Source organism: Ornithodoros turicata, unplaced genomic scaffold (genome assembly GCF_037126465.1).
Source record: "Ornithodoros turicata isolate Travis unplaced genomic scaffold, ASM3712646v1 Chromosome137, whole genome shotgun sequence".
NCBI classification, from domain to species: Eukaryota; Metazoa; Arthropoda; class Arachnida; order Ixodida; family Argasidae; genus Ornithodoros; species Ornithodoros turicata.
This window is the reverse complement of record NW_026999313.1, coordinates 208,834-220,947: the sequence shown is the minus strand read 5'-3', so window position 1 is coordinate 220,947 and position 12,114 is coordinate 208,834. Positions and strand designations below refer to the sequence as shown.

The 12,114-nt window shown below is 44.6% G+C and overlaps 1 protein-coding gene across 2 annotated transcripts in view; it reads right to left on the bottom strand.

Annotated features, from left to right (window-relative positions):
• Positions 1-11,096, bottom strand: part of LOC135372279 (uncharacterized) — an 81,082-nt gene extending 69,986 nt beyond the window's left edge. The window contains exons 1-3 of one of the 2 annotated variants that reach the window (XR_010415932.1): positions 9,803-9,816; positions 7,408-7,590; positions 4,109-4,267 (exon numbers count right to left, since the gene is read on the bottom strand). Coding sequence is in view for 1 of the 2 variants with exons in the window: in XM_064605929.1 (XP_064461999.1) it covers positions 4,109-4,267; positions 7,408-7,590; positions 11,057-11,069 (355 nt within the window). In the remaining variant the exon portion in view is untranslated. Of the gene's footprint in view, positions 1-4,108; positions 4,268-7,407; positions 7,591-9,802; positions 9,817-11,056 lie in introns of those variants that run through there. The other variant, XM_064605929.1, reaches the window with a different exon arrangement.
• Positions 11,097-12,114: the final 1,018 nt, after the last annotated feature.

The window sequence follows — 12,114 nt, the reverse complement described above, 5'->3', positions numbered from 1 at the left end:
CCCTCTTGCTCCGCCGGTCGAAGCGGCGTTCCAGTTAACTCTGCTTCGAGCTGTACTATCAACTGCTTCCTGACAAGACGCTGACTTTTGTCGGAGATACGTGCACAGGAGGTAAGCACAGCAAGGTGCGCATTACAGTGCTTGTTGGTGCGAACATGAGTGGGACTGACAAACTGAAGTTGTTGGTGATAGGCAAGGCCAAGTCTCCACGCTGCTTTAAACACGTGAAGACACTGCCTGTGGACTATACGGCGAATTCCAAGTCATGGATGACTCAGGCACTGTTTGAGCAGTGGTTGCGGGGCATGGATCGTCGCTTTGTGCGAGAGAAGAGGAAAGTTCTTTTTCTTGTGGACAATTGCCCGGGCCATGGTGATGTCGCTGGACTCTCGGCCATCCGGCTCGAGTTTTTGCCGCCAAACACGACAGCAAAGCTTCAGCCGATGGATCAGGGCGTAATTAGCAGCCTGAAGCGACATTATCGGCGATCGCTCCTCCAACGCATGCTGTTGTGCATGGAGACTGAGAAAGACTATCAAGTCAACCTGCTAAGTGCGCTCCATCTTCTGGCACGTGCCTGGGATATGGTGACAGAAACCACCATTGCGAACTCATTCCGTCATGCAGGGTTTCTTGAGCACGGCATGCCTGCGCAGAATCTTGTTGAAGACTGAAGGAATGCAAGAGGATAGCGGCCTGCTTTCTAACCTCCGCAATGCAGGTGTCTCTGTGGACATCGAATCCTACATCACTCTGGACGAAGATGTTGCTACCTGCAGGCATGACACTATGGATGCCATCATTGAAGAGGTGCTACACACTGATGAACCCTCAAACACTGAAGTTGATGAGGATGAAGACTGTGATGTTGAAGTTGCACCAGTGACTTGCGATGCAGCTGAGAGTGCTCTCAGTGTGCTGCTCCAGTTTTTCCAGGAGCGTGAGGGGTCTGAGCGATATTTGAGCCAGATTGGACAGATGTCATCTTTTGTCACTGGACAACATCTTGCTGGACAGAGGCGGCGAAAACTTACGGAATGGTTTAGCTAGCCAACAACTGATGGACAAAAACATCTCAGTCTTTTTAAGGTTGTGCCATTGAAATAAATCGCTGGTTTTCTCTTGTCTGTTAATGTAAGTCTTTTGATATTAACTATTAGCAATTTAAGCATTATAGGCATGATATATTGGACACTTCTCTTAAGCCGAACTTCTGATAAGCCGAACAGATTTCTCAGGTCCCCTCAAGTTCGTGTTAAGGGGAGTTCACTGTACATGAATAATCCTAAAAAGTTGCTGGCCAAATTCATGTCAGATCAAGCAAGGGGGTCCCATCCGCATCACAGGTTTGGTGGTCATCAGTCTAACGGGTAATTTTTTATGGTGAAGGTCACCTGCGTGATGATCGCTGGCGAAAATTAATGTTTGCAACCACGTAGCATCCATCAGAGCCAAGTAACTGAGTTAGTGATGACACAAGCTTTAATCTGTAGGCATTAATGCTCCTCTCGCAACAGGAAAGAGCCTAAGTATGAAATCATGCATGTTCCAGGTGTGACATATAGGCCATACAAAAATAATAAATTTAATGTACATAATAGTTTATGCAAACTGGGCCAGATTTTATCTGTTTTCAAAATTTAGCCATGAAAACAGTCTACTGCTTTGAAAGTTGGCAGAAGCATCCTGAAGTAGTCCTCAGTTTTGATTAAGGTTCTTTCCCTGACTTCACCCCCAAGAGGGTGCTAGCTACAAAAAGGTGAAGTGGTGTAGGTTCCTTGAGGTTTGGCTTTTTGTTTGCTGCCATATGATATTTGGAAAACACCCAACATGGGTGTCACGAAAATTACTTAAACGTGTAGGTCTTCACATCGAGGACCTATTATAACAACAAATGCAATAGCGACTCTGTGCACTCCTATGCGAGTGATGTCATGTGAATAAACCAAATAAGAGCTTAATCATATTAGAGAGGATGCTGGGGGCTGCAGGATGTTGCCTGCACAGGCTTCTGAAACAAATTCACTTTTGAGACTGACTACTATCTGCTAAAGTTTGATGTTGCGTAGAAATCGTACTTTGTTATGTCCAGTTGGAACGCAGCTGATGGATGAGGCATATCCTGTTGTAGTTTTGATGATGATGCTGGTGTTTAACAGCATACTTAATACAACAAGAGCTACAATGAGAAATATCGAGCTCATTGAAGGGTGAGTGCGAGGATGCCTGGAATAATACCTATGATATCTTCCTCAACAAGTATATGCAGGTACTAGGTTGAAAGACTGGAGGTATTGAGGGGTTTATAAATAAAAGTGTTCCAGGAGCACTCAGCAGGCGGTCATCGTACAACAGTGCTCATCTGTTTTTGGCTGTCTCACTATACATATCAAGAGCAAAGGATGCCATGTGATTGTGGTCCTTTGTATCTGGACTATAAGTAAAGATGTTTTGAGAGATGACACAAACTTTACGGAATCTCCGTATTTGACTCCCAATAAACCGTTTTATACGCTTCCAGCCTGTTTCTTTGTCCTTGCCTGCATAGTTATTCTTACTGCACTGCACTCTGCTACACTTTCGCGCGAGCAAATAGCACAAGTTCCGCAACGACATCGCATCTCTTTGTGCAACTATGAACAGCGCAAAAAAGTCGTCAAACGCTTGATTTCATGAACGCGTGCTTCCGTAAAATACACGCGCGGATATCACGGTCAAAGTAAATGTAATCACAAATGTCAAATGTAATCACAAATCACAACGACCAGCAGTCTTCACTTCATGAAACCGTACCTCCGTGAATTACAGGCACGGATATCACGGTCAAAGGAGTTTAAACCTGATGCCCACTTTCTTGGTGGAATATAACTGCAATATCATCATCATTGTCATCATTATTTAAGTCGTATTTTCAGCAATTCAGCCCTCAGACGAGCAGTGGAGTACAGATGAGTCAGATGAATATGCAGGCTCTGAAGTGGTGCAGTCTACGCTGTCAAACAAGCCACAGTGGAGAGAAACTACAACGCAGAAGAAACAGGTCCGAGAACTTTGCTGGGCAAGAGTTAGAACCCCTCGAAACTGCTCTAAAGCACAAGCTGCTCTACATTCAAACAGAGTACCTGGAGTCACATTGAGCACTGACAAAGGAATTAAAAAGAAACGTCGAGGAATGCTACAGGAAAAAACTCGATACGCTGGCAATGTGGAGCTCAAGCTCATGAAGTAGATGGATAACAGCTCAGCACCTTTGTTGATGCGTTTCCAAACTCACTTGTTGAAAAATGGGACAAGAAAGCAGATCAGAAAATCCTTGTTACCTGTCCTGCGGCAGTGTCCACATACAAGTTCATGGGAGGAGGGGAGTGGACCTTTTGGACTGGCTAGTCGCACTGCACAGGATGCGAATACGTTCTAAGTAGTAGTACCTCAGGGTCTTCTTCCACATGCTCGACTTTGTATGCATTGTCTCATGGCTCCTATACCAGCACAAGACTGCCATGTGCTCGAGAAGGACGTACTTTCACTTTACGAGTTCAAAATCTCAATCGTTGAAGCGCTGTCGTTCGTCAACTCGAAAAATTGCAAGCGCGGAAGGCCGAGCAAAGAAACCAAAAGAAAGTTCCGTGCTTCAACCAGTTAGGATGACCAACATTGATGTTGCGAACGACGGTGTCGCGCACTGGCCCAGCTACGCCATTCACTCACAAAGGTTGTGTGCACAAAACGCAACTTGCACCTCTGCTTCGTGTCTGATCGAAGCTGGTGCGACATGTTATAGCTGCCCACTGTATCCTAAAGTATATGGGTTTTGATGAGAATGCTGCAGTTGCAGATTTTTGACAAAACTATGTCAGAGATACAAATGCATAGTTACTGCAAAGAAAAAAAATATATTTTCATCTGGGGACATAATGTAGTCCATAGAGCATGAAAAGACAACTATTCGCATTTTGATCATACCCCATGCAGTAACTGCTGTCATACAGCAGGTTGCTATCTTGCAGAGAAGCCAAACCTTTCCTAAATACGTTGAGCTTGCTGAGGGATGCAACACTTTACAATAATGGTTGTAGAAAGAGAACACGAGGCATGCCTTTCCACTTACCTGATAGCTTCTTGATTAACTTCTTCCTCGCAAACCTCTTCAGATGTAGAAGTTGCACAACACGCAGATGACAGACCAATGCTGTGCTGAACTGTTCCAGCTGAACAATTTTCAGTGATGCTCCACACCAAGTACGTTTGAACTGCACCCAGTTGAACACTGAAGGAGAAAAGTGGTCAGTGCATCATCCGAAAATATTTGGATAAAAAACAAGATAAGATATCTGCTATTTACAGATCAGTTGTTTAGTTCAAACACCTGTCGAGGTACGACTACTATGCGGTCGCTGGTGTGCTCTGGCCAATTCTCATATCTACATTACTCTGTTGTGCACATGAAATTGTAAAAGTAGGCCTACTAGCTTAGGTATCAAATTCTACCTAAAAGTTGACGCTCACTTTTGGCGCCGGACGGCCTACATCGCAATATGACATGATCCGCCACCTCCCCTACCCCTCCGTGCACCAACTACATAACGAGTCAACATCCCCGTTGGAATTTTGCGTAATAGGTTTTGGTCTTCAACATACGTATTCTTGCATCAAACCATTCATTCTTTCTCTCCGTCTGCATTTTCACTACTGGCTTTCCTTGCCCATGTGTTCTCGCCATCTTCTCGTCTCAACTTTGCTAACTGGTTTTCGTTCGTACCCTTCTTTCTTTCTACTTTGGTACATGTGAGGTCTCTTGCTGTAAGCATTCTTGGTCTCTTCCACAACCAGGTGTCAATATTTCGGAGGCATATATATGACAATCTTTTCCTTGCCTAGTTGTTATACCTTAACGTGCCACTCTAGACTCGGAAAACAGCGTTATATTATTTAGTCCATGAAAAGGAGGTGCTTCAAGGACTCTATACGCGAAATTTCAGTCCTGTTTATGAACACCGTGCATTTCTGTCAAGTTTTGAAGACCTGCTGAGCCTCCACAAGTTTCAATGACGCGTGGAGCGGGTGACGTAATCATAAGCCCACAAATTGCAATGATGTCATGTTCCGGAGAGGGCATTCGTCTCCTAGCAACGGCGCCAGCGTCCGGGGACGGTCACATGGTGGAGAAGTCACGTGACACTGACAGAAAGAGGGGAATTTGGGAGAGATGTCTTCTCAATCCTTCGTGTTTTCTCCAAGGTAGGAGCAATCAGATGACGTGTCACGTGGGGCTCCACTAATGGAGTTCAAAAAGTGAGCCCCCCAGAGGACGCGAAGGGCAACAACGTTGCCAGGCGAGAGCTGGGCACTCTGTCAAAGCCTAACATGACGTCACAGTCCTCAAAAATAAAAATTAAGTTTTTCTGGCTTTCGCGTCACGTAGAGCCAAAACATTTTGCAGGAATGTAAAGTGATACAAGAAGATTTCAGTAACATAACCTCTGTAGGTTTCTGAAGAAACAAGATTTAGTCCATAGTGGCACTTTACAGGGACACTAAAATGCAAAAACAAATTACAGTGAAACTTTCCTATGTTGGACACCCGCGGTGCAGCCGAAGCGTGTCCTACTTATAGAGGTGTCCGAGTTACAGAATATGACGGAAACAAAAAATGGAAAAGGTCACAGCTGTGTTGCCAGAAATGTCCCCCTTCTTCAATTTATGGTGCTTAGTGGTACCTGGTGGTAGTGGTACCTCTACCCACTCTTCACTGATAATTATTACTGATTTTAGCAGATTCAATTCCGTTCAGATTCCACTCAATGGCATTACCTCTGAAGCTTTTCGAGTAGCGAGGACTTGTCTCTGAAGCGTCAGCCCGCTTTTCATTGCTTTCGTGCAGTGCGCATTCAAAGGCTATAGACAAACCGAAGATAAGTGCTCACACAAAGAATTACAATGTAGACTGACAGCACTTGTTTTTGGACTCTAAAAACTAAAGCAACAAAATGCTGAGACCAGTATAGGGGAAAAAAAGGAGCAAAAGTCAAGGCCACTGGCTCATTTTGGGTCTTTTTGGTGCAAAGATGGGCCGAGATTGAGGTAATTTGGCCAGGGTTTTGTCCGACTTAGCAGGGAAAACCCTGTCCTACTTCCGGGATAGGGAGGTGTCCGACATAGAGAATTTCGTCCCCATGTAGTTTCAATGGGAGCCTGCCCGTGCAATGAAATCTTGTCCACAGTAGGGAGGTGTCCGACTTTGGAGGTTTTACTGTACTTCAAATTATGTAACACACTATGTTAATTTCGTAGTAGTTATCATAAATCAAAACTTTGATTCCGTTTTGAAGCTACAATAATAATTATACCGGTCTCTTTCTTGCTTGCAAGCACTAAGCAGTGCAGGACACTTCAGCTCGTGCAACAGTGTTTTTAGTCAAACATGTGCGCCACGCCATGCAGCAGTCTGGGTGAAAAACATAGTGGGCGTTGCAAAGCGGACTGGCGCCTCTGTCTGAAGGGCGTGAAAATAAGTGTTGTCTGCGGAACATTTGCGAGAACTATTGTGCTATACAATTCAGTGAATCGTTATCAAAAAATGCAGCAGTGGGCATCATGCCGCACATATAAGGCACACTACAGTTGGACCCATTCCAAATCCACACACGCACGATAGGTGTGCCTCTCTTTCTGTCTCATTGGACGATGACAATCTTTGCCTCCTTGGGATCCCATTCATTGCCACCAAAGACGGCTCTGTTTTCATTGCGTTTTTCTTCTAAATGGTAGCGTTGTGTGAACTAATTTTGTTTGATTTGTACTAACTGAAACATGAACTTTCATTTGAGAACAAGTTGTTTTCGCATTTTAGTGCCCCTTTAATGTCCAAACTCGATTTTCATATTGTATTTCACTTACTGCTCCTCTGCTTTCAAACGTCGACCAGCCCATATCGCAAGCCTCATTGGGTGTTGCCCCGTGCACTCCAAGTTCTATTTGCCCTACACCCCTTTGTTGAGTCTAAATTTAATGTTATATGCCCACATTTATGCTTAAGACTGCACTCCCAAAGGTCGTGCCTGGTACCATTACTGCCTTCCATACCATTCGTATTGCGTCTTGCCCAGACTAATAATCCAGAACGCTCTGCTTTTCATAACTAACGTGTTCCTCCTTACTTTCCGCGCAACCTCGTCTTCGTGTTCCCTCACATCATTTTGTTCATTCGCAAACCACACACCCTGATATCTGTATGATATCCTTCACTTCCATGTCCTGTATGTGTGCGTGGGGGCCCTCCACCGCTGTATGCATTAGAAGTCATAACAGCAGCCTTTTCGCTACACAAAACATGATGATCGGATAATGACATTTTTCTTTCGCCATCTCAAGAGTTCGCTCAACACTAGGATGAGGCGAGTTGCTCACCGTGTGAATGGTGCCTACTCTCTGAAACATCAGTTTCGCGCAACCACTGCTGGAACGAAGCTGCATCCAAAGTTGCATCGTATACATAGACCCCGCAAACTTGGTGACACATGTCCACTTGCCGCAGAATCAGGAATAAAAGAACTAGACCTCGGTGCAGAACACGAGAGCGGAAAAAAGCAACTGAAACGACACGAAAACGTAATTTAGCGATTCTGTGCAGGCGACAGAACGAACATTTCTTCAGAGTAACACTACCCGTAAATTAGTGGCTATAGCTTTGGGCTAAACTAGCTTTTCCCCACAAGATTGTTCTTGACAAGGACTGAAATGACACAACCAATGAAACAACAGGCGCTGCGTCAAAGTCACACAAACAAGGTTGTCTTGTCTTTGGGTACAGCCAGATTAGATTTTGAACATATCTAAGTCGAGGATATTAGTTAATAACACCACGTGCATCAAGAATGACACATACTACACCTTTTTTTGCACAAGCAGACAGCAACGAACGTACCCGCACAATCACAAAAACTTCCAAGAACACAGCTTGGAATGGATAGATGTGTGCCACGCTGCCAGCCATAAAACACGGAAACTACGCTGTGCCGCCGCCAGATGATTTAACGGCGCTATAAATTAGAAACGGCTGAAATAAATAAAATAAATTCAGATTTATTTGAATCGTTGATTCTGCATTTTAAGGAATGTCAGAGAATGACCACATACATATCTTTATGCAATATATGTCTGCTTTCACAGCTGTGAAATTTTCAGAAGTCGCGTGGCTAAACGGCAAATTTTTACGCCGACGTAATCCAGAAGTAACGGACAATATCCTTTAGAAAATTAAAACCTTCAGGCTGCGTTCTTTCCGTTTGCACTTTACATAGAGGTGTGCGCCGATCATGACGCCGATGCTGTCTGTGTCAGCGGCGGCGTTTGGCCCATTTTTGGCCGGCGGCAGCCGCGTGCACTGCTGCCGCGCTTTTCGAAAATGACATGTTTTCCCAAATACCCAAAATATCTGTGGACATCATAGCGGTGTCCGTTTCACTTTCTTTTCTCTGTAGGTGCTAAACTATACTTATAACTGGTAGAATGCCTAGAAAGCACCGAATCATACAACCAGAGAGGAAAAAAACGAGACTAGGAGCGGGAAAGAAGCACGAATAAGACATCTTATTTGTGCGCGTGGTTCTTGTGTTGACGCGCGTTCTCACGATGTGAGGTACGCAACCTCAACGTGGATACCGTCGAGACTAAACCGGCACGTTTGAAAACTTTTGCTTCGGCTATCCAAGGTCCAAGACACGGCTTTGCTACGCAAGCACGGCAGTTGGCTGCTGCTGATGAACATTTCGCAACAAAAAGGGAACTATAAAAGCCAATTTACAGGATGTCTTAGTAATCACGTCAGAAACGGATGGAACGCTGGGGGAAATATGCAGGCAAAATATGTATCTGTAGGGAACTTTCGCTACACCATGGCCCTTCCTATTTCAGCTGCAATGACATGTGAGTAACAATATTTTAAGCTGTCGTGACACAGCTGTAATAGTGACCCACTTGCTTGTGATTCTACATAAACCACTGAGACCAGGGGTACAGCGGAGATTACAGTAGGGGTATGTTTCTAGGATGTGTGTTTGACATCACTTTGCCTGGTAGACCATTGGTTGCACTCATACATGTAATGGGGGAGCACAGAGAAAAATGTTAACCTTCTATGGCCAACCGTATCCTGAAAGATACATGGAAAATAAAATTGCTTTCCAAAGTATTTCAGCCTTCTATTTGTTCGTATTTAGCAAAAATTTGCTCACTGGGGATAGCGCTTCACGATCATATCAAAAGAGGACGCTACCACCTCATCTGCACACAGTAGGAGCACGTTACCCAGTGTGGGGCCTCCTCTTCTTGCTAATGACAACACAGATTGTATGACGGTAAGCATTGCATTTTCTCCCCTGAGTTGACCTCTTTTTTTTTCCATGCTTGGAAATTCTAAGTGAGTGTAACACGAGTTGTGCGTATTGTGCATCTGGGCTTTGGTCAGGCGGCAATTTTCACGTGTATCCCTCAGTATACAGTGGGATCCCAGGGCTTCGAGTGAGATATGTCCTTTTTCTTTGGTAACTTCTGTAGATGCACTCCAGTTTCTTCTACAAGAAAAACACAGCTCACGTCATCGTTCTGCCTTCGGAAAGCGATGACGAGATGCTGCAAGGATCCAGTAATGATGAAGAAGGCAAAGGACGTCGTCAGTCAGGTGAGTACTCCTGAAGTTGATTATTCGCGAGTACAAGTGAGACCTTTGTTCAGTTTAAACTTGATGCCCACTTTCTTGGTGGAATATAACTGCAATATCATTATCATTGTGATCATTATTTACGTTGTATTTTCAGCAATTCAGCCCTCACACGAGCAATGGAGTGCAGATGAGTCAGATGATTATGCAGGCTCTGAAGTGGTGCAGTCTACGCTGTCAAACAAGCCACAGTGGAGAGAAACTACAATGCAGAAGAAACAGGTCTGAGAACTTTGCTGGGCAAGAGTTAGAACCCCCGAAACTGCTCTAAAGCACGAGCTGCTCGACGTTCAAACAGAGTACCTGGAGTCACATTGAGCACTGACAAAGAAATTAAAAGGAAAGGTCGAGGAATGCTACAGGAAAAAACTCCATATGCTGGCAATGTGGAACTCAAGCTCATGAAGTGGATGGATAACAGGTCTGTGCACCTGCTCAGCCCCTTTGTTGATGCCTTTCCAAACTCACTTGTTGAAAAATGGGACAAGAAGAAGAAAACAAATAAGAAAATCCTTGTCACCTGTCCTGCGTCAGTGTCCACATACAAGTTCATGGGAGGGGGTAGTGGACCTTTTGGACTCGCTGGTCACACTGTACAGGATGCGAATACGTTCTAAGAAGTAGTACCTCAGGGTCTTCTTCCACATGCTCGACTTTGTATGCATTGTCTCATGGCTCCTGTACCAGCACAAGACTGGCATGTGCTCGAGAAGGATGTACGTTCACTTTACGAGTTCAAAATGTCAATCGTTGAAGCGCTGTCGTTCGTCAACTCGAAAATTTGCAAGCGCGGAAGGCCGAGCAAAGAAACCAAAAGGAAGTTCCGTGCTTTAACCAGTCAAGATGACCAACATTCATGTTGCGAACGACGCTGTCGTGCACTGGCCCAGCTACGACACCAAAAAGCTTCGGTGTCAAGAGTGTCAATCACTCACAAAGGTCGTGTGCACAAAATGCAACTTGCACCTCTGCTTCGTGTCCGCTCGAAGCTGGAGCGACATGTTATAGCTGCCCACTGTATCCTAAAGTATATGGGTTTTGATGAGAATGCTGCAGTTGCGGACTTTTTGTTGACAAAACTATGTCAGAGATACAAATGCATAATTACTGCAAAGAAAAAAATATATTTTCATCGGGGAACATAATGTAGTCCATACAGCATGAAAAGACAACTATTCGCATTATGATCATACCCCATGCAGTAACTGCTGTCATACAGCAGTTTGCTATCTTGCAGAGTAGCCAAACCTTTCCTAAATACGTTGAGCTTGCTGAGGGAGCCAGCACTTTACAATAATGCTTGTAGAAAGAGAACACGAGGCATGCCTTTCCACTTACCTGATAGCTTCATGATTAACTTCTTCCTCGCAAACCTCTTCAGATGCAGAAGCTGCACAGCATGCAGATGACAGACCAATGCTGTGCTGAATTGTTCCAGCCGAACAATTTTCAGTGATGCTCCACACCACGTACGTTTGAACTGCACCTAGTTGAACACTGAAGGAGACAAGTGGTCAGTGCGACATCCAAAAATATTTGGATAAAAAACACGATAAGATATTTGCTATTTACAGATCAGTTGTTTAGTTCGAACATCTGTACGACTACTACGCAGCCGCTTGTGTGCTCTGGCCAATTCTCATATCTACATTACTATGTTGTGCACATGAAATTGTAAAAGTAGGCCCACTAGCTTAGGTATCAAATTCTACCTAAAGGTTGACGCTCACTTTTGGCGCCGGACGGCCTACATCGCAATATGACATGATCCGCCGCCTCCCCTACCCCTCCGTGCACCAACTACATAACGTGTCAACATACCCGTTGGAATTTTGCGTAATAGGTTTTGGTCTTTAACATACGCATTCTCGCATCGAACAATAGAGTGCTCCTGTACGAACTGTCAAACAGCTCCGTTCTGGCGATCTCCGTATTTCTCTCAGTCTGCATTTTCGCTACTGGCTTCCCCTGCATGTGTCTTCCCGCCATCTTCTCGTCTCAACTTCGCTAACTGGTTTTCGTTCGTACCCTTCTTTCTTTCTACTTTGGTACATGTGAGGTCGCTTGCTGTAAGCATTCTGGGTCTCTTCCACAACCAGGTGTGAATATTTTGGAGGCATATATATGACAGTCCCTTCCTTGCGCCAGTTGTTATACCTTGCCACTCCAGACTCGGAAAACAGCGTTATATTATTTAGTCCATGAAAAGAAGGTGCTTTAAGGACTCTATACGCAAAATTTCAATCCTGTTTACGAACCCTGTGCATTTCTGTCAAGTTTTGAAGACCTGCTGAGCCCCCACAAGTTTCGATGACGCGTGGAGTGGGTGACGTAATCATAAGCCCACAAATTGCAATGATGTCATGTTCTGGAGAGGGTATTCGTCTCCTAGCAAT